The sequence below is a fragment of the Oncorhynchus keta genome, chromosome 12 (assembly GCF_023373465.1).
Source record: "Oncorhynchus keta strain PuntledgeMale-10-30-2019 chromosome 12, Oket_V2, whole genome shotgun sequence".
Taxonomy (NCBI): Eukaryota; Metazoa; Chordata; class Actinopteri; order Salmoniformes; family Salmonidae; genus Oncorhynchus; species Oncorhynchus keta.
In genome coordinates, this window is record NC_068432.1 from 24,250,763 (window position 1) to 24,272,892 (window position 22,130).

At 45.0% G+C, this 22,130-nt stretch overlaps 1 protein-coding gene across 1 annotated transcript in view; it reads left to right on the top strand.

The window, feature by feature from the left end:
- The window catches only part of LOC118371991 (clathrin heavy chain 1), a 69,895-nt gene that overhangs the window by 38,263 nt on the left and 9,502 nt on the right, over nucleotides 1-22,130 (top strand). The window contains exons 9-28 of the mRNA XM_052457887.1: nucleotides 332-484; nucleotides 819-941; nucleotides 2,029-2,166; nucleotides 2,295-2,459; nucleotides 2,650-2,830; nucleotides 4,167-4,330; nucleotides 7,198-7,323; nucleotides 7,523-7,665; nucleotides 7,868-8,102; nucleotides 8,278-8,400; nucleotides 8,661-8,806; nucleotides 9,093-9,276; nucleotides 9,780-9,972; nucleotides 10,210-10,367; nucleotides 14,149-14,421; nucleotides 14,677-14,994; nucleotides 15,203-15,334; nucleotides 15,497-15,607; nucleotides 21,084-21,254; nucleotides 21,608-21,829. Of these exons, the coding sequence (XP_052313847.1) occupies nucleotides 332-484; nucleotides 819-941; nucleotides 2,029-2,166; nucleotides 2,295-2,459; nucleotides 2,650-2,830; nucleotides 4,167-4,330; nucleotides 7,198-7,323; nucleotides 7,523-7,665; nucleotides 7,868-8,102; nucleotides 8,278-8,400; nucleotides 8,661-8,806; nucleotides 9,093-9,276; nucleotides 9,780-9,972; nucleotides 10,210-10,367; nucleotides 14,149-14,421; nucleotides 14,677-14,994; nucleotides 15,203-15,334; nucleotides 15,497-15,607; nucleotides 21,084-21,254; nucleotides 21,608-21,829 (3,459 nt within the window). The remainder of the gene's footprint in view (nucleotides 1-331; nucleotides 485-818; nucleotides 942-2,028; nucleotides 2,167-2,294; nucleotides 2,460-2,649; nucleotides 2,831-4,166; nucleotides 4,331-7,197; nucleotides 7,324-7,522; nucleotides 7,666-7,867; nucleotides 8,103-8,277; nucleotides 8,401-8,660; nucleotides 8,807-9,092; nucleotides 9,277-9,779; nucleotides 9,973-10,209; nucleotides 10,368-14,148; nucleotides 14,422-14,676; nucleotides 14,995-15,202; nucleotides 15,335-15,496; nucleotides 15,608-21,083; nucleotides 21,255-21,607; nucleotides 21,830-22,130) is intronic.

Genomic DNA, 22,130 nt, shown 5'->3' on the forward strand with positions numbered 1-22,130 from the left:
TGAACTGTGTGTGTTTGTCCATGTTCATATCTCACCAGTCATCTGGGTTGTTTGTCCTTTCTTTGACGTGAGGCAATCAGTGTGCTATGCTGAGCATTTGAAGAGGTTAAAATATATATATATATTTCCCCCTCCAGAGAGTGCTGGGGAATATGAGTGGCTCCTTAGTCGGTCTCAATGTCCCCCCCCCCCATAGTTTTCTGCTTCACACTAATTGTGAATGTTTAATGTGTTAAAAATCATTCACAACATTTATATTCCAAACATGATCAAGTATGTTCTCTCGCCTGTAGGGTACTTGTGGTGAAACTAACCGTTTGTTTCTTCTCAGCTGGAATGTTCTGAGGAGCTGGGGGACCTGGTGAAGTCAGTGGACCCCACCCTGGCTCTCTCCGTCTACCTGAGGGCCAACGTACCCAACAAGGTCATCCAGTGCTTTGCTGAGACCGGACAGTTCCCCAAGATAGTCCTGTACGCCAAGAAGGTACATTTTCACTCTGAGATGGAGCTCTGTTGATGTTCTTGTTTCCTTTCCTTGGTTTGGTTTCCTTATGACACAGTTGAGGAAGTGGATGAGCTGTATATTAGCATCCCGAGAGGGGCTTCAGAATGGGGACGGCTTCATTGGGTCCAAATGGGGGTTGGAAGGAGGGCATTAGCTTTCATTAGCTAGATACTTGATGTATGAATGAAAGGTACGTCATGTGACAATGAAAGAGGGTTTAAAAATAAAGAAATAAATACATACTCTAAATATGTCTGTGTAGGATGGTGCATTGGTAAATGTAACTACTGTCTTGCTCTTCCTGTGACGGTAGGTGGGCTACACTCCAGACTGGATCTTCCTGCTGAGGAACGTGATGAGGATCAGTCCAGAACAGGGCCTGCAGTTCTCACAGATGCTGGTCCAGGACGAAGAGCCTCTGGCTGACATCACACAGGTTGGTGGTGGGGGTGGGGAAGAGGTAGGGTGATGGAGAGGGATGAGATATAGGGGGAAGATGAGAGGGAGGAAGACTGAAGGGAGAGATGAGGGAAGGCTAACCTGCTGATAACACCGCTCGCGTTACGTGTGAGAGCGTTACAATGATTGTGTACATTTGTTTGCATCTACACTGCTCGTGCGCGTCGACGAGTGTCTGCGTAGCCAGGCGCTAAAATAGAACTTGGTTCCATTTGTGTCGCTTGATGCGCTGCAAGTCCTTCCTTTCCCGTCTCATTGGTTTTTAGGAGCATATAACCACGTGGGTAATTGAAAGATGAATTGAGGTCCACACTCCAGTCCAGTTGGTAGTGGTAATGCACCTTAAAGTTGGTTGCCAGCCGCCATATAAAGTCAGAAGGAGGAGAGATTACTAGAAAGAAACTCGGTTTACCCTTTTTTCTGTATATTAATTGTCGGGGTAGAGGACATTGTGCATTTCAGGTAAAATAAAATCTCAATGTTTATATTCCAGGACAAATTTTCTAGCAACAGCAAGCTAGCTAGCTAAATTGCCATAAATGCTTTTCGACCTGTCCCCAAATTAATATAGTTGGTCCCAAATTAATATAGTTGGTTCAGAGTTCGTTTTGATATTTAAACCTGTGTGTCCTGATCGCGTCTAGTGTGGGTGGACAAAATCAAAATGCGTGCTATGGCGCACACACGCTCCTGATCTAGTCAGCATGTTAGGAAAGAGGGAGAGGTCGAAGTTATTTGAGAGGGAGAGAGGAACAGAACCTAGACTAGAGCATGCCATCTCTCTCATCCACATCATTCACTCTCCACTATTATATTCCTCCTGTCTGGGCTTGGCAGGACTGTCTACTCTGAACTGTCAATGTGCTGATCAGATCTGGGTCAAATACATTGGTCAAAATTTGGATGCACTTGATTTCATTTGACTGGTACAATGGAACCAATTAAATACTCCCAAAGTGCAATGTCAAAGCTAAATCAAGAGTTTCAAATACTCATAATTGTAAGTAGTGTATTTCTGTCTTCTGTTGACAGTTGTGTTACTCTCGTGTCCCCTGTCTGTTCAGATTGTGGATGTGTTCATGGAGTATAACCTGATCCAGCAGTGTACCTCATTCCTATTGGACGCCCTGAAGAACAACAGGCCATCTGAGGGGCCGCTGCAGACACGCCTACTGGAGATGAACCTCATGCACGCCCCACAGGTACACACCCTACCCCCTTACATTTAGATGAGGATATGATAGTCAAATATCTGGTGGCCCTCAAAACAAACAGACCATTATTGACATTCACACTTCCAAAACTGTTCCATGCATATCCTTCTCTGTAGGTTGCTGATGCTATCCTGGGCAACCAGATGTTCACCAACTACGACCGTGCCCACATAGCCCAACTGTGTGAGAAGGCTGGCCTGCTGCAGAGGGCTCTGGAGCACTACACCGACCTATACGACATCAAGCGGGCCGTGGTGCACACACACTTGCTCAACCCAGAGGTATGACAGCTAGCATGTGTCAGCTAGTGTAAAAAAATAACTGTCACATTTAGTTTCAATTAACACAGCTAGATGAATGTGACTGTCGTGTACTTCCTCATGACACTATCTAACTCTGACCCTACTCCCTTCTCTCATACCCTCACTTTCTCTATTTCTCTGTCTCTCTTCCCTCTCTCCCTCCCCTTAGTGGCTGGTGAATTTCTTTGGCTCCCTCTCAGTGGAGGACTCTCTAGAGTGCCTGAGGGCCATGTTGTCTGCCAACATTCGTCAGAACCTGCAGATTTGTGTCCAGGTGGCCTCCAAGTACCACGAGCAGCTCTCCACCAACTCCCTCACCGAGCTCTTCGAGTCCTTCAAGAGCTTTGAGGGTGAGACATACAGCCACGCACACTATTTTACACTTCCCTTCCTTGGACAGGGTTCGAGACTGTGACCATAACACTTGCATTAGCGACGCTTTGACTTAGCAGTGCGACACCATTTTTTTTGTTATTGGTCTCTAAATATGTAGCTGGTCACGTTAGTTTTTGGTTCACAATTTGCTTTTATTTTATTGTCTCGGTATTGAAAAAATCTTTGAATCTTGGCAATGCACAATTCAGTCATCATGCGCTGTTTGAATGAACGTTTTTGAAGGTTTCCCAAAAAACCTTCCTAATTAAATTTTTTAAATAATTATTCCAAGACAGAGTTGGTCTCCTGATGTGGTTTAAGCATTGTAGATTTAGAACGTCAAACAAATTGTTTATATAAATAGTGATTTTGAGTGAGAATCTGAACTCGGAAACAGGGAAAAACTAACCCCGGAAAAATGTAATTTACCAAAAGATTAAACTGATTTTAAAGGGCCCAACAACTGTAGACTGGCAAATGTACCTGAATGTCAAGCCCTGCAAGGGAATACTAATTTAAAAGGTGGTTTGTCATTATTAGCCTGGTTCTGTATGGAATACAGGCACATTATGAGAGACAAGTCAGATCAAAAATTGGTGCGACCAAGTCGTGCTGGTGCCATCAACTGGGAAACGTTGGTAGCACCAGTGACGGCAGTGGAACAAGTTAGTCTAGAACCCTGTTGGATCACTCTTCCAGCTATATGCCCAAGTAGGCCAGAGGCAGCAGAATTGTTGATCGACGCAATAGAATGGCCTGGAGGGGTGGACACTGGGACTGGGCTGGACCTTCTTAAACTCCGGGTGGACTAGAGACGAGGTGGTCAGTCATAATGGAGCTACAGCTTAATAAACTAAGTGAGAGCCACTGTTTTCAATTGTCCAAAACAAACATGGTGGAAAGTGTTAATGCCATTTGTCAAAATCACAAAGGGAAGAGTCCATTTAAACTATCTTTATCAGCTAATTCTGACTGTTTGGTATTATATCCTGAAATGTGATGTACATTAATCAAACAAGGGGCGATGAGATGGTGACAGTAGTCGTCTGCTCCGGTCTCTTGGGGGGAGTTGCAGCCCTCTCGTAATCGCTGTTCTATTTTCCCAGCAAAATGTATACTATTGAACACGCTTATTGTGTTCTTCATATTTCTCATGGTTTCTTTCTAGTATTACATTGTTATTGATTATTGCATGGTTGGTTTTTGAGTTTGCAAGAAGTGCATGTGACATTAAAAGATGTCCTGACATGACTGACATGGTCTCTGGTACTGTATTTCCTCCTGACTGACATTGTCTCCATGGTGTCCCAGGTCTGTTCTACTTCCTGGGTTCCATCGTTAACTTCAGCCAGGATGCAGAGGTCCACTTCAAGTACATCCAGGCTGCCTGCAAGACGGGACAGATCAAAGAGGTGGAGAGGATCTGCAGAGAGAGCAACTGCTACGACCCAGAACGAGTCAAGAACTTCCTCAAGGTAGAATATGAAGTCTGGGGGGAGAAGGTATCTAGAGGGAGGTGAAATGTAACTGACTGAAGATGTACTGTACTCTCCCTTTTCATTTTTGCTTTTCTCTCCTTTGTCTTTTTTTACTTTATTCTTTCAATCTCGTCTGTTCTCGTGTGTTCAGTCGGTTGATCCCCTGGACCGCTCTGTCGCTGAAATTCAATGATGACATGGTTTTAAATTTAGAAATTCTATTGATATAAAATTTACAAAACTTCTGTCAATCCTATTTATATATCGGCCTGCTAACACTAGCATTAGTGAAATGCTTTCAATTTTCTTTCATTGGTAAGAAGTAATGCCGGTTATCTCTTGTGCTTTTCTGTTGTCTATGTAATGCGAGGATATATACCAGATACATCTATCCCCAAGTGCAGGACTCCCTTAATATTTTATCTTCACTCCACACTGGACTTCTGGAGATACAGGATTAAACCTGGGATATGTATTGTGATTATGACACAACCAGCTGCTGTACTAGGTCTGGGCAATATGGCCTAAAAATCAAATCTCTTTAAAAAAAAATATATGGGAGAGTATATGGGAGAATCACGATATATACACTACATGGTCAAAAGTATGTGGACAGCTGCTTGTTGAACATCTCATTACAAATCATGGGCATTAATATGGAGTTGGTCCCCCCCTTGCTGCTATAACAACCTCTACTCTTCTGGGAAGGCTTTCCACTAGATGTTGTAACATTGCTGCGGGGACTTGCTTCCATTCAGCCACCTTACTATAAGAGCATTAGTGAGTTCGGCACTGATGTTGGGCGATTAGGCCTGGCTCACAGTCGGCGTTCCTATTCATCCCAAAGGTGTTCGAAGGGGTTAGGTCAGGGCTCTACAGACCATTTGTTCTTCCACACGATCTCAACAAACCATTACTGTATGGACCTCGCTTTGTGCATGGGAGCATTGTCATGCTGAAACAGGAAAGGGCGTTCCCCAAAATGTTGCTACAAAGTTGGAAGCACAGAATTGATTGTCTAGAATGTCAATGTATGAGTTAAGATTTCCCTTCATTGGAACTAAGGGGCCTAATCCTAACCATAAAAAACAATTGTTCCTCCTCCACCAAACCTTACAGTTGCCGCTGTATGCGGGCAGGTAGCTTTCTCCCGGCATCCACCAAACCCAGAATAATCCGTCGGATTTCCAGATGGTGAAGCGTGATTCATCACTCCAGAGAAAGCATTTCCACTGCTCCAGAGTTGAACGGTTGTGAGCTTTACACCACTCCAGCCGATGCTTGCCATTGTGCATGGTGATCTTAGGCTTATGTACAGTTGCTTGGCCATGGAAACCCATTTAATGAAGCTCCCGGCAAACAGTTATTGTGCTGACGTTGCTTCCAGAGGCAGTTAGGAGGTCGGGAGTGAGTGTCGCAATCGAGGACAGACTATTTTTACGCGCTTCAGCGGTCCTGTTCTGTGAGCTTGTGTGGCCTACCACTTTACGGCAGAGCTGTTGCTGCTCCTACACATTTCCACTGCACAATAGCAGCACTTACAGTTGACCGGGGCAGAAATTTGACGAACGGACTTGTTGGAAAAATGCCATCCTATGAAGGTGCCACGTTGAAGGACACTGAGCTCTTCAGTAAGGCCCATTCTACTAACAATGTCTATGGAAATTGCATGGCTGTGCTAAATGTTATACATCTGTCAGCAACGGGTGTGGCTGAAGTAGCCAAATCCACTAATTTGAAGGGGTGCCCACATACTTTTGGCCATGTCATTTATCTGGATTTAAAAAAAATGTAAATTCTCTAAAGAAACTTTGTTGCACAATTTAAAAGTCAATAAACTGCATGCAAAATTATACCTGGGCTAAATATAAGCCTTCCACAACCATAAGACCCACTAATAATACAATTATTTTAACTAAATATTTTAACCTGATTTTTTTTTTTTTTCTTCAATGATCTGGTATTCAAGTCTGTCGATGAAATATATATATTTTTAAGTAGCCAGCTTATCTTTATATTTAAAGTGTAGCCAACTTAGTTATTTGCTTGCTAAGAAGTTAGAAAGAACAGTTGCATGGTTATGAATACACCCTCCTGTCCTTCTCCAACTGTTTGAACAACAAAGCCTGTTCACTTTGTTTAGATATTGAAATCAAGTGGCCAACCTGGATAAGAAGATGCTTAGGCTATTTCTTAGAATGAGAACGAGTTGCCAATTCCTTATATAAATGCATATGTTTATGCTTATTGCACATTTTCTAAAACGGTTGTTCTGGAGTGGAATATTAGGTGTGTTGCAGTACCTCAGTAGTACCTGCAGATGGAGTCCTAGGTCTGTACATGTGTGATTGAGCCTTACCATAGGGTTTTCTTTCTGTTTCTCTCCTTTTTTGCCCTTTTCATCTGTCCACTCAGTCGTAGTAAACAAAATGTTTGAGGTACTTAAGCATCTTCTAACCTCTCAAAGTGTGATGCGTCCCGTTTGTCCGAGTTACGTTTTTGATGTCTAATTTTCAAATCACTCGAGCAGGATCGTTTTAACTGGAAATAACTTCCCAATTTCATTTTAAGTGTTTCTAATATGTATTTTATCATTAGTACATTAGTGGTTGTAAGACCCCAACAAGATTAGTCAAACGTATAGATCGGATTTTAACATTGAACCACTTGCTACTTTCTTAAAAATCTATAAATACAGGAGCTAAAAACAAAAAAACACTCAACGCTTCAATACTAGTCATTACGATCACATATAGCCTGTGAATTCAGTGGTTAAAGTGTCAGGTTTGGCTGTGATCAGGTGTACAGTCTCATAGAGATGTCAAACTAACCTTGACCCACCCCCCTGCTCTGTGATTGGACAGGAGGCCAAGCTCACCGACCAGCTCCCGCTCATCATCGTGTGTGACCGCTTCGACTTTGTCCACGACCTGGTCCTCTACCTGTACCGCAACAACCTGCAGAAATACATTGAGATCTACGTGCAGAAAGTAAGTCAAACTCGCACACTAGCAAGCATCTACGAGACTATACTTTGTCTACATTTCCAAAATGTACCAACTTTCGAACTTGATTCTCAGTTTCTAACTACAGAAACGATATTTATTAGCGCACTCGAAAAACACACCCACACTCTAAATGCAGTGTCCAGGAATGTGTGCGCAGGATATTGACATGTATGTGTGTTAGGTGAACCCCAGCCGTCTGCCGGTGGTGATTGGAGGGCTTCTGGACGTGGACTGTTCTGAGGACGTCATTAAGAGTCTGATCCTGGTGGTCAGAGGACAGTTCTCCACTGACGAACTGGTGGCCGAGGTGGAAAAGAGGAACAGGTACAACAACCCCTTATCAGATGGCAAAAAAGAACTAGTACTTAGAGGGGTGAAATGTAGTTATGTCAGCCCCAAGCTCCCAACCTCTTCAAACACCAGAGTATCAGAACCAAAGTGTCTTTATAACTTAGTCTTTACTATACTAGCTGTGTTATCAGTAGTAGTCAGCAGGATCATCTTTCTGTCCCCTCATTTTCCTCAGGCTGAAGCTTCTCCTGCCCTGGCTGGAGGCCCGTATCCATGAGGGCTGTGAGGAGCCCGCTACCCACAATGCCCTGGCCAAGATCTACATCGACAGTAACAACAACCCTGAGCGCTTCCTGCGTGAGAACCCCTACTACGACAGCCGCGTGGTGGGCAAGTACTGTGAGAAGAGGGACCCCCACCTGGCCTGCGTTGCCTACGAGAGAGGACAGTGTGACCAGGAACTCATCAATGTCAGTAGCCTGTTCTTCAACTCCTCTAATAGGAAATAGTTTCATATATAATTTCATTTTTTACAGAAAGGCATTGCGTGATAAATGATCTACATTGTTATGTATGATTTTAAAAAGCAATACTGGGGAGGTGAGAGCCTGGTGGAGTAACTGTGTTCTCTCTGTTTCCTCTCAGGTGTGCAATGAGAACTCCCTGTTCAAGAGTCTGTCTCGCTACCTGGTACGTCGCAGGGACCCGGACCTGTGGGCCAGCGTGCTGCTGGAGACTAACCCCTTCAGAAGACCACTCATCGACCAGGTAGGACCTCATCTTTCTGTTACCCCTGTGCCAGCTCTGAACCAGGGTTGGGGTTGATTTCCTGTTCAATTTATGAATTGTAAATTGACCTATGTTTTCTACGATGATTTTTCAGTTAATTCATTGAATTTCAGTTCACTTCTTCAATTGACTCAATTGATAGTGGAATTGGGTTGAACCCTACTGTAAACAATAAAGGAGTTTGAGGTTCATGCATCTATTCATGACCCTATCTAAATCTCTTTTTCCCTCACTGTCAGGTGGTGCAGACCGCCCTATCTGAGACCCAGGACCCAGAGGAGGTGTCAGTCACAGTCAAGGCCTTCATGACTGCAGACTTGCCCAATGAACTCATTGAGCTACTGGAGAAGATCGTACTGGATAACTCCGTCTTCAGTGAACACAGGTAACAGAGCTCTTAGTGCTCTGATACCTGTGCTCACTGTAGGCTGGGCTGTCCATTGTTGTCTTCTCTCTCGGTCTTCGCTCAATCTTCGTCATAGTTTTCCAAATCAATCAAAGCAAACTTTATTTAAAGTTTAAAATCGCAACACACTTTACAGTGCATTTAAAGTAAACTTTACGGCTTTACACATACAATTGCTGAACCTCACTACGGTGAATTATGGGATGGTGCATGATTATATGGTGTTTTTGTGTGTCGATGCTGAGGATAGTTTGTGTTGATCCAGAAACCTGCAAAACCTGCTGATCCTGACGGCCATAAAGGCGGACCGTACCCGTGTGATGGAGTACATCAACCGCCTGGATAATTATGACGCCCCGGACATCGCCAACATTGCCATCAGCAACGAGCTCTTCGAGGAGGCATTCGCTATCTTCAAGAAGTTTGACGTCAACACATCCGCTGTGCAGGTGAGAGATGAACCCTAACCCCCATTAACTCCATGGAGTAGTCATATCACACCTTTCTATCTCTCTTATGGCTGTCTCAATGTCAGTAGTCTTGTGTCGCTTGAGCTTCCATTTCCCCCTCTCCTTACGTTCAGTATCACTGATCTGAAAGTATTGGACAGGTGAAAGATAGGGGAGGGGATATCGGACAGGTGAAAGGTAGGGGCTGGAGGTTGGGCTTTTTAACTTTTCCTGTTTATACTGAATGTATTATTACTTTATGTATTTCAGTTGTTTTGTTTTTCGTGGCAGCCTATGGGTACATGTTTTCTAAACTTAAAAATGTATATAGATAATGTACCTTTAAACTCCCCCCACCAACAAAAAAATACACTTAAAAATGAAGATGGTAAAAATAAATCTAATAAAGGAAAGGTGTTGAGAAGAGGAAGCTTGTCAACACGATTGACACACACTGTCTGACTCCCTGTGATGTTGACTCCCCTGTTGTCTCTCCTCCCCAGGTTCTGATTGAGCACATTGGGAACCTGGACCGGGCCTATGAGTTCGCAGAGCGTTGCAACGAGCCGGCCGTGTGGAGCCAGCTGGCTAAGGCTCAGCTGCAGAAGGGCCTGGTCAAGGAGGCCATTGACTCCTACATCAAGGCTGACGACCCCTCTGCCTACATGGAGGTGGTACAGGCCGCCGACCAGAGTGGTAAGGATGGTGGGGCAGACCATAGCTGGGGGCAGGGTGGGATAATAGGCATTTGAATGGGTAAAATCACCCAAAGTCAGTGAATGGTCTGCAAAATTTCCAGCTGTTTTTGGTGACTTTCTGTAATCATCATTGGCTCACTGACTGACATCAGGATCCAAGGTACTGTAACCTCCCAGCCTCTCTTAGCTGACGAATGGTTGTTCTTGTGTGTGTGTGTGTGTGTGTGTGTGTTAGGTAACTGGGAGGACCTAGTGAAGTTCCTTCAGATGGCCCGTAAGAAGGCCCGGGAGTCCTATGTGGAGACAGAGCTGATCTTTGCCCTGGCCAAGACCAACCGCCTGGCTGAGCTGGAGGAGTTCATCAACGGACCCAACAACGCCCACATCCAACAGGTACTGTCGACAAATCAATACAACATGTACCGTACCTAATTAACTGGCCACTGAGTATGTATTCACGAGATGACTGATAGCGGGCACTGTTCTGAAGTCACTGTTCATTATGACACTGACTTTACAGCATTTCGGTAATGTTTCAAGGACAACAAAAAAAGTAGTTTTAGTGGGCATTGCGACGTAAGAACTAAAATATTCCAATGTGTTTAATTTTCCATTTTTGAAAAATGATTGGCTTCAGTTCATTTCATACAACAGTGGTATGAAAAAAAATACATATTAATCGCTCAACTCTACATTACAAAGCAACACAATGTCGATTGTATAATGTAAAGCTGGAGAAGAGAATCCATTATCCCATAATGTTTTCAATATTGCTGACCAATTTAAGATCAATCAGGTGTAAAGTTACTCCCGCATGAAGCCAATACATAGACATTGTAATAGTCACGATCACTAAATTACTCTTAGTATAAAAGCCTAAGACTAGATTCACTCTACTATAAAAAACATGGGTTCCCCAGTGGCCTTTTTTTGTACACAATATGTCATGTAGGTACTAGGATGGCTGCTAGCTTTAACTACATTCATTGTCAATGCACAATATTTGTTCAACAGTTGAAAGGACTAGAAAATCCAGAAGAACAGCAGTTCAATTGTACATACACACAATATACAGACATTTGCTAACATGTATTGCTATGGTTACACAGTACCACAAGCTGTCAGGAGCGGTCTGTCTCAGATAGAAAAAGTTCATTTTGGTGCTTCCATATCAAATGTTTTCCAACATGCCTTGAATTGGTGCTGGCTGCATCCATATGCCGCACATTATGACATTGTTGACAAGTTGGCTATTTTAATGTGGGGATATAATTTTCCCCCTGAATAGCTTCCATTAATCAAAGCCCTGAAAGGAGGAGTAGGATTATGGTGGCCTGGTGGCTTCAAAAACTCTTATTGGCAAAGACCTAGCGTCAGCGATCTAGGTTTTTAATACGCCGTTGCATAACAGGCACTGTTACTATAGGCCTGACTGCATACAACAGGTAGTGTTACTATAGGCCTGACTGCATACAACAGGTAGTGTTACTATAGGCCTGACTGCATACAACAGGTAGTGTTACTATAGGCCTGACTGCATACAACAGGTAGTGTTACTATAGGCCTGACTGCATACAACAGGTAGTGTTACTATAGGCCTGACTGCATACAACAGGTAGTGTTACTATAGGCCTGACTGCATACAACAGGTAGTGTTACTATAGGCCTGACTGCATACAACAGGTAGTGTTACTATAGGCCTGACTGCATACAACAGGTAGTGTTACTATAGGCCTGACTGCATACAACAGGTAGTGTTACTATAGGCCTGACTGCATACAACAGGTAGTGTTACTATAGGCCTGACTGCATACAACAGGTAGTGTTACTATAGGCCTGACTGCATACAACAGGTAGTGTTACTATAGGCCTGACTGCATACAACAGGTAGTGTTACTATAGGCCTGACTGCATACAACAGGTAGTGTTACTATAGGCCTGACTGCATACAACAGGTAGTGTTACTATAGGCCTGACTGCATACAACAGGTAGTGTTACTATAGGCCTGACTGCATACAACAGGTAGTGTTACTATAGGCCTGACTGCATACAACAGGTAGTGTTACTATAGGCCTGACTGCATACAACAGGTAGTGTTACTATAGGCCTGACTGCATACAACAGGTAGTGTTACTATAGGCCTGACTGCATACAACAGGTAGTGTTACTATAGGCCTGACTGCATACAACAGGTAGTGTTACTATAGGCCTGACTGCATACAACAGGTAGTGTTACTAACCTGACTGCATACAGGTAGTGTTACTATAGGCCTAGTGTTACTATAGGCCTGACTGCATACAACAGGTAGTGTTACTATAGGCCTGACTGCATACAACAGGTAGTGTTACTATAGGCCTGACTGCATACAACAGGTAGTGTTACTATAGGCCTGACTGCAGGGCCTGACTGCATACAACAGGTAGTACTATAGGCCTGACTGCATACAACAGGTAGTGTTACTATAGGCCTGACTGCATACAACAGGTAGTGTTACTATAGGCCTGACTGCATACAACAGGTAGTGTTACTATAGGCCTGACTGCATACAACAGGTAGTGTTACTATAGGCCTGACTGCATACAACAGGTAGTGTTACTATAGGCCTGACTGCATACAACAGGTAGTGTTACTATTGACTGCATAGGTAGTGTTACCTGACTGCATACAACAGGTAGTGTTACTATAGGCCTGACTGCATACAACAGGTAGTGTTACTATAGGCCTGACTGCATACAACAGGTGTAGTGTTACTATAGGCCTGACTGCATACAACAGGTAGTGTTACTATAGGCCTGACTGCATACAACAGGTAGTGTTACTATAGGCCTGACTGCATACAACAGGTAGTGTTACTATAGGCCTGACTGCATACAACAGGTAGTGTTACTATAGGCCTGACTGCATACAACAGGTAGTGTTACTATAGGCCTGACTGCATACAACAGGTAGTGTTACTATAGGCCTGACTGCATACAACAGGTAGTGTTACTATAGGCCTGACTGCATACAACAGGTAGGCCTGACTGTTACAACAGGTAGTGTTAGGCCTGACTGCATACAACAGGTAGTGTTACTATAGGCCTGACTGCAGGCCTGACTGCATACAACAGGTAGTGTTACTATAGGCCTGACTGCATACAACAGGTAGTGTTACTATAGGCCTGACTGCATACAACAGGTAGTGTTACTATAGGCCTGACTGCATACAACAGGTAGTGTTACTATAGGCCTGACTGCATACAACAGGTAGTGTTACTATAGGCCTGACTGCATACAACAGGTAGTGTTACTATAGGCCTGACTGCATTCTATGTTACTATAGGCCTGACTGCATACAACAGGTAGTGTTACTATAGGCCTGACTGCATACAACAGGTACAGGTAGTGTTACTATAGGCCTGACTGCATACAACAGGTAGTGTTACTATAGGCCTGACTGCATTAGTGTTACTATAGGCCTGACTGCATACAACAGGTAGTGTTACTATAGGCCTGACTGCATACAACAGGTAGTGTTACTATAGGCCTGACTGCATACAACAGGTAGTGTTACTATAGGCCTGACTGCATACAACAGGTAGTGTTACTATAGGCCTGACTGCATACAACAGGTAGTGTTACTATAGGCCTGACTGCATACAACAGGTAGTGTTTCTATAGGCCTGACTGCATACAACAGGTAGTGTTACTATAGGCCTGACTGCATACAACAGGTAGTGTTACTATAGGCCTGACTGCATACAACAGGTAGTGTTACTATAGGCCTGACTGCATACAACAGGTAGTGTTACTATAGGCCTGACTGCATACAACAGGTAGTGTTACTATAGGCCTGACTGCATACAACAGGTAGTGTTACTATAGGCCTGACTGCATACAACAGGTAGTGTTTCTATAGGCCTGACTGCATACAACAGGTAGTGTTTCTATAGGCCTGACTGCATACAACAGGTAGTGTTACTATAGGCCTGACTGCATACAACAGGTAGTGTTACTATAGGCCTGACTGCATACAACAGGTAGTGTTACTATAGGCCTGACTGCATACAACAGGTTGTTTTATTCAATGGGAAATATAAACGGTGATGTGATTTTTCGCTCCTAGTTTGTTTTCCCGAACAACTCCTTATGTAAGATGTTGATTGACAGTCATACGATTCTCCTCACCTAAGGTCGGCGACCGCTGTTATGACGAGAAAATGTACGATGCGGCCAAGTTACTGTACAACAACGTGTCCAACTTCGGCCGCCTGGCGTCCACCCTGGTTCACCTCGGGGAGTACCAGGCGGCGGTAGACGGGGCGCGCAAGGCCAACAGCACTAGGACCTGGAAGGAGGTGTGCTTCGCTTGCGTGGATGGGAAGGAATTCCGGCTGGCCCAGATGTGTGGCCTCCACATCGTGGTGCATGCTGATGAACTGGAGGAACTCATCAACTACTACCAGGTAAGACTGATGCACACACACACACACACACACACACAACCCACTCGGTCTCGATGCACCTTATCCTCCTTGCTGCTAGACGCTGTCAAGGTTGTTTGTATTAAATTTGTGTTCAGTGTAGTCAACTTGAAAAATCTTAATTTCGTCCACCTCTCTCCACACACCCGACAATCACATTTGGTGCTTTAGAACCTCTTAATGCTTTTCCTTCTACAAACACTCAACGACCTTTAACCAATCCCCCCCCATGTTCAGGACCGTGCTTACTTTGAGGAGCTGATCACCATGCTGGAGGCAGCCCTGGGGTTGGAGCGGGCTCACATGGGCATGTTCACTGAGCTGGCCATCCTCTACTCCAAATTCAAACCTCAGAAGATGAGGGAGCACCTGGAGCTCTTCTGGTCCAGAGTCAACATTCCAAAGGTTCTGCGGGCGGCGGAGCAGGCCCACCTGTGGGCGGAGCTGGTGTTCCTGTACGATAAGTACGAGGAGTTTGACAATGCCATCATCACCATGATGAACCATCCCACAGACGCCTGGAAGGAGGGCCAGTTCAAAGACATTATCACCAAGGTACCAGTCATTGCTGCATAGGAACTATGACAAAGCTTGACTTAATGTGATATTGTTCAGTGTTTCTTTTTAAAGTACATTGAAACCTCTCAATACACTTACAGTTATTAAACCATTTAAAATGTTAAAATTGTACATATGCATGCATATTGGCTTCTCTTCACAATAGTTTCATACATGACAATCTCTCTTTCCTGTGACTGTGTAGGTGGCCAACGTGGAGCTGTATTACAAAGCAACTCAGTTCTATTTGGAGTTCAAGCCGTTGTTACTGAATGACCTGCTCATAGTGCTGTCCCCCAGACTGGACCACTCCCGTGCTGTCAACTTCTTCAGCAAGGTGAGACGAGCTCTCTGTCCCCCCCTATCTGCCAACACAGGAAACTGAAGCATTGATACCTTTTATAGTAGTTACTCTAAGACTGAAACAATATGTATAGTACAGTGCACTCTGCTTAAAGTGAATGCAGTTCTAGTAATCAACGGTGTGTGTGTGGTCCAGGTGAAACAGCTACCCCTGGTCAAGCCCTACCTGCGCTCAGTACAGAACCACAACAACAAGTCTGTCAATGAAGCACTTAGCAACCTCTTCATCACAGAAGAGGACTATCAGGTTTGTGGTCAATTTCTTTTGTTGGTTACATTGTCAAGCAAGGAAGACGGACACATTTTCCATCGAATATCTTTTATGTAGGACTAGGCTTAAAGAGATACTTAAGGATTTTGTCAATTAGGCCTTTTCTATTTCCCCAGTCAGATTAACTCGTGGATACCCTTTTGTCTCTGCGTGCAGGTTGAAGTTTCTAAGTAGTGTTAGCACAACGATAACTGCTAGCATGCTAGTAGATGCCATAGACTCCCAGTCATTGCGTTAAGAGGTAGTTTCACAAGCTAATATTAACTTCCTTCATAATGGATGCAGGCACATACAAATAGTATCCATGAGTTGATCTGACTCTAAGGAAGTAGATAAAAGGATACTTATTATTGGTATGCCAAAGTATGATGAAAATCAAGATGGCGTAGCAGTCGGACGTATGTTTTGTCTTGTCCCGTCCTGTCTAGTGTAAATATAGTTTTCTTCGTTTTTTCTGTATATATTTCACATATTTTAATCTCACTTTCAAACTAGAGCTGAATATGTCTCCTGCAACCCGCATCACCCAATGTGGTACGGATCCGCCTTTTCTATACTTTACTTTAGAACTCCACCATCAGAAGCTAGCCAGCTAACTAGCTACTAGCTCGTACTCAGTTAGCCATTGCTAGCGGTCTTCTAAGCTAACTAGAACACCAGCGACATCAACCCAGAGCATATCAGACTGCTCTTTCTCTACCACATCTCCGGTTCCTACCGCAAGCTCTGAACCTTTACACCGGATCATCAACTAGCTAGCTGCAATTCCGAGTGGCTACTCCTGGCCAACGTCTCTGGCCCAAAACAAGCTACAGTTAGCCTTGAGCTAAGCCCACCTCCCGACTAGCCGAAGAGGCCCAACGATACCTCTTTTGCCAATTGGCCTGGACCCTTTACTGCCGACACGGAGCGCCGCCGATCCATCACGACTGGTCCGCCGACATAATCGTCCGAGGTGGTTTCAACAGGCTTTTTCGTTGCGACATCGCCAAAGATCCATCTGCTGGCCAAGGCCCGCGAGCTTTCTGAAACGCTGTGTCTCCAGCTCACCCAGCGCACTAGAGCTCCTGTAGCATAATCCTGGGCTACAATTACCCGGGCCCACGACCGGTCTGTCGATGTCACCGCAAGAAGAGGAATAAACAGACTCACCCCATCGCGACGTCCCCCAAGGTTAGCTCTCTAGCCCTCGCTATCTCCCTACTTGCTATTCGGCCTGCTAACGGCTATGCCCGAACTGTTAACTGGGCCTGGATCTGACTCACCTCATCCCAAACACTTCTGAACCCATTTACTTTCTATCTCTCTTTGATTTTTATTTGTTTATACCTTCCGGAAACCTGCCTCACCCACTGTGATACGGATTCGCTATCACTTTTAATTTTTATTTATTTTTATGACACACTCAAGAACCTCCAGACGCTAACCAGCTAACTAGCTACAAGCTATTTAGTCATTGTTAGTTTTTAAAAAAAAACCTGGATAACACTCGCCAGCCCAGCTTCCCTGCCCATCCACCGCTGCCCCTGGACACTGATCTCTTGGCTACATAGCTGACAACGCTGGACTGTCCATTAATCACGGTACCCCATTCTGCTTGTTTGTTTATCTGTCGGCCCAGTTGCCTAGTCAACGCCATTTTACCTGCTGTTTGTTGTGCTAGCTGATTAGCCTCGCCTACTGTTTTTAGCTAGCTTTCCCAATTCAACACCTGTGATTACTGTATGCCTCGCTGTATGTCTCTCCCAAATGTCAATATGCCTTGTATACTGTTGTTCAGGTTAGTTATCATTGTTTTAGTTCACAATGGAGCCCCTAGATCCACTCTGCATAATGTTACCTCCTTTGTCCCACCCCCACACATGCGGTGACCTCACCCATTACAACCAGCATGTCCAGAGATACAACCTCTCATCATCACCCAGTGCCTGGGCTTACCTCCGCTGTACCCGCACCCCACCATACCCCTGTCTGCGCATTATGCCCTGAATATATTCTACCATGCCCAGAAACCTGCTCCTCTTATCCTCTGCCCCCAACGCTCTAGGCTTTTGATAGCCTTTAGTCGCACCCTCATACTACTCCTTCTCTGTTCTGATGTGGAGGTAAACCCAGGCCCTGCATGCCCCCAGGTACCCTCATTTGTTGACTTCTGTGATCGAAAAAGTCTTGGTTTTATGCATGTCAACATCAGAAGCCTCCTCCCTAAGTTTGTTTTACTCACTGCTTTAGCACACTCTGCTAACCCTGATGTCCTTGCCGTGTCTGAATCCTGGCTCAGGAAGGCCACCAAAAATTCAGAGATTTCCATACCCAACTATAACATCTTCCGTCAAGATAGAACTGCCAAAGGGGGCGGAGTCGCAGTCTACTGCAGAGATAGCCTGCAAAGTAATGTCATACTTTCCAGGTCCATACCCAAACAGTTTGAACTACTAATTTTGAAAATTACTCTCTCCAGAAACAAGTCTATCACTGTTGCCGCCTGCTACCGACCCCCCGTCAGCTCCCAGCTGCGCCCTGGACACCATTTGTGAATTGATCGCCCCCATCTAGCTTCAGAGTTTGTTCTGTTAGGTGACCTAAACTGGGATATGCTTAACACCCCGGCAGTCCTACAATCTAAGCTAGATGCCCTCAATCTCACTCAAATCATCAAGGAACCCACCAGGTACAACCCTAACTCTGTAAACAAGGGCACCCTCATAGACGCCTGACCAACTGGCCCTCCAAATATACCTCCGCTGTCTTCAACCAGGATCTCAGCGATCACTGCCTCATCGCCTGTATCCGCCACGGAGCCGCAGTCAAACGACCACCCCTCATCACTGTCAAACGCTCCCTAAAACACTTCTGTGAGCAGGCCTTTCTAATCGACCTGGCCCGTGTATCCTGGAAGGACATTGACCTCATCCCGTCAGTTGAGGATGCCTGGTCATTCTTTAAAAATAACTTCCTCACCATTTTAGATAAGCATGCTCCGTTCAAAAATGCAGAACCAAGAACAGATACAGCCCTTGGTTCACTCCAGACCTGACTGCCCTCGACCAGCACAAAAACATCCTGTGGCGGACTGCAATAGCATCGAATAGCCCCGTGATATGCAACTGTTCAGGGAAGTCAGGAACCAATATGCAGTCAGTCAGGAAAGTTAAGGCCAGCTTCTTCAGGCAGAAGTTTGCATCCTGTAGCTCCAACTCCAAAAGTTCTGGGACACTGTGAAGTCCATGGAGAACAAGAGCACCTCCTCCCAGCTGCCCACTGCACTGAGGCTAGGAAACACGGTCTCCACCGATAAATCCATGATTATCGAAAACTTCAATAAGCACTTCTCAACGGCTGGCCATGCCTTCCGCCTGGCTACTTCGGCCAACAGCTCCGCCCCCCCGTAGTTCCTCACCCAAGCCTCTCCAGGTTCCCCTTTACCCAAATCCAGATAGCAGATGTTCTGAAAGAGCTGCAAAACCTGGACCCGTACAAATCAGCTGGGCTTGACAATCTGGACCCGCTATTTCTGAAACTATCTGCCGCCATTGTCCACCCCTATTACCAGCCTGTTCAACCTCTCTTTCATATCGTCTGAGATCCCCAAGGATTGAAAGCTGCCGCAGTCATCCCCCTCTTCAAAGGGGGAGACACCCCCCAAACTGCTATAGACCTATATCCATCCTGCCCTGCCTATCTAAGGTCTTCGAAAGCCAAGTCAACAAACAGGTCACTGACCATCTCGAATCCCACCGTACCTTCTCCGCTGTGCAATCTGGTTTCCGAGTCACGGGTGCACCTCAGCCACACTCAAGGTACTAAATGATATCATAACCGCCATCGATAAAAGACAGTACTGTGCAGCCGTCTTCATCGACCTCGCCAAGGCTTTCGACTCTGTCAATCACCAAATTCTTATCGGCAGACTCAACAGCCTCGGTTTTTCGGATGACTGCCTTGCCTGGTTCACCAATTACTTTGCAGACAGAGTTCAGTGTGTCAAATCAGAGGGCATGCTGTCCGGTCCTCTGGCAGTCTCTATGGGGTGCCACAGGGTTCAGCTCGGGCCGACTCTTTTCTCTGTATATATCAATGATGTTGCTCTTGCTGCGGGCGATTCCTGATCCACCTCTAGTACAGAACCATTCTATATACTTTCGGCCCGTCATTGGACACTGTGCTATCCAACCTTCAAACGAGCTTCAATGCCATACAGCACTCCTTCCGTGGCCTCCAACTGCTCTTAAACGCGAGTAAAACCAAATGCATGCTTTTCAACCGAACCCGCATGCCCGACTAGCATCACCACCCTGGATGGTTCCAACCTTGAATATGTGGACATCTATAAGTACCTAGGTGTCTGGCTAGACTGCAAACTCTCCTTCCAGACTCACATCAAACATCTCCAATCAAAAAAATCAAATCCAGAGTCGGCTTTCTATTCAACAAAGCCTCCTTCACACGCTGCCAAGCTTACCTAGTAAAACTGACTATCCTACCGATCCTCGACTTCGGATGTCATCTACAAAATGGCTTCCAACACTCTACTCAGCAAACTGGATGCAGTCTATCACAGTGCCATCCGTTTGTCACTAAAGCACCTTATACCACCCACCACTGCCTTGTATGCTCTATTGGCCCTCACTACATATTCGTCAGACCCACTGGCTCCAGGTCATCTACAAGTCCATGCTAGGTAAAGCTCCGCCTTATCTCAGTTCACTGGTCACGATGGCAACACCCATCCGTGCACGCGCTCCAGCAGGTGTATCTCACTGATCATCCCTAAAGCCAACACCTCATTTGTTTCGTTCCAGTACTCTGCTGCCTGTGACTGGAACGAATTGCAAAAATCGCTGAAGTTGGAGACTTTTATCTCCCTCACCAACTTCAAACATCAGCTATCCGAGCAGCTAACCGATCGCTGCAGCTGTATATAGTCTATAGGTAAATAGCTCACCCTTTTTCACCTACCTCATTCCCATACTGTTTTTATACTGTTTTTATTTATTTACTTTTCTGCTCTTTTGCACACCAATATCTCTACCTGTACATGCCCATCTGATCATTTATCACTCCAGTGTTAATCTGCAAAATTGTATTATTCGCCTACCTCCTCATGCCTTTTGCACACATTGTATATAGACTGCCCATTTTTTTCTACTGTGTTATTGACTTGCTAATTGTTTACTCCATGTGTAACTCTGTGTTGTCTGTTCACACTGCTATGCTTTATCTTGGCCAGGTCGCAGTTGCAAATGAGAACTTGTTCTCAACTAGCCTACCTGGTTAAATAAAGGTGAAATAAAAATAAAAAAATAAATAAAAAATCCCTTTAATCTGGGTCTGGCAAACTGTCTCTATATACAGTAACATTTCTATTACCTTTACGTGAAACCAGTGTTTATTGCTTCACTGAACAACAAAGTAACTCCTTCCTCATCCTTTCTTCCCTCCGCGGTCTCAGGCTCTGAGGACGTCTATAGATGCCTATGACAACTTCGACAACATCTCGCTGGCCCAGCGCCTGGAGAAACACGAGCTGATGGAGTTCAGGAGAATCGCTGCGTACCTCTTCAAGGGTAACAACCGCTGGAAACAGAGTGTGGAGCTCTGCAAGAAGGACAGACTCTACAAGGTAATCATTCATTCCCTTCTCCTTACCAGGGCATGTTTCTCCTTAGACTGCCATTCACTGGGGAAAGTGCCATTGTCATTTAATGTAATTTGTTAGGAGAGAGAGGTGGATAATGGGAATTATTTTCTGGTAAATTTAGTGGTTAAGATGATTGTTGGTGTACTTTGTTGCAAATCAGAAATTCTCAATGGGATATTAAAGTTATGCCTAGGTGGAATAAGTCCTATACTTTCTAAGCATTACTAGATTGCACCACACCTGCCACTTTGTCTTGGTATCTACCTTCCCCTCTAAAGTATCAAGTCACTTTCCTGATCTTGAACCTCCTCCTCATAGTTCCCATTTTCCTCCAGGATGCCATGCAGTACGCGTCAGAGTCTAAGGACACGGAGCTGGCTGAGGAGCTGTTGGGCTGGTTCCTGATGGAGGACAAGAAGGAGTGCTTTGCCGCCTGCCTTTTCACCTGCTACGACCTGCTGAGGCCAGACGTGGTGCTGGAGACGGCCTGGAAGCACAACATCATGGACTTCTCCATGCCCTACTTCATCCAGGTCATGAGAGAGTACCTCTCCAAGGTTGGTGGCTGTTTGGACTTGGCTAGGTGGAGTGTTGAGTGGGCAAAGCGGTTTTATTCTATGTGTTCATTAAGGCATGCAACGGAAAATGTCCGTTTTATTCCATTTGGTGGCTAATGAACACGACCCAGGTCTGCTTTCAGAGGTAGTTGGGTGAACTGTCCCCTAATCATTGATCTAGGGTCTGTTTGCAATGGCTTACCCCAAAAGGTTAAAGTGGCAATCAGCAGTTGAAACAACAACAAATGAAGTCCCCGCCCCTGTTTTGCTAAAAGCTGAGGGACGAGACTGGAGAAATGTA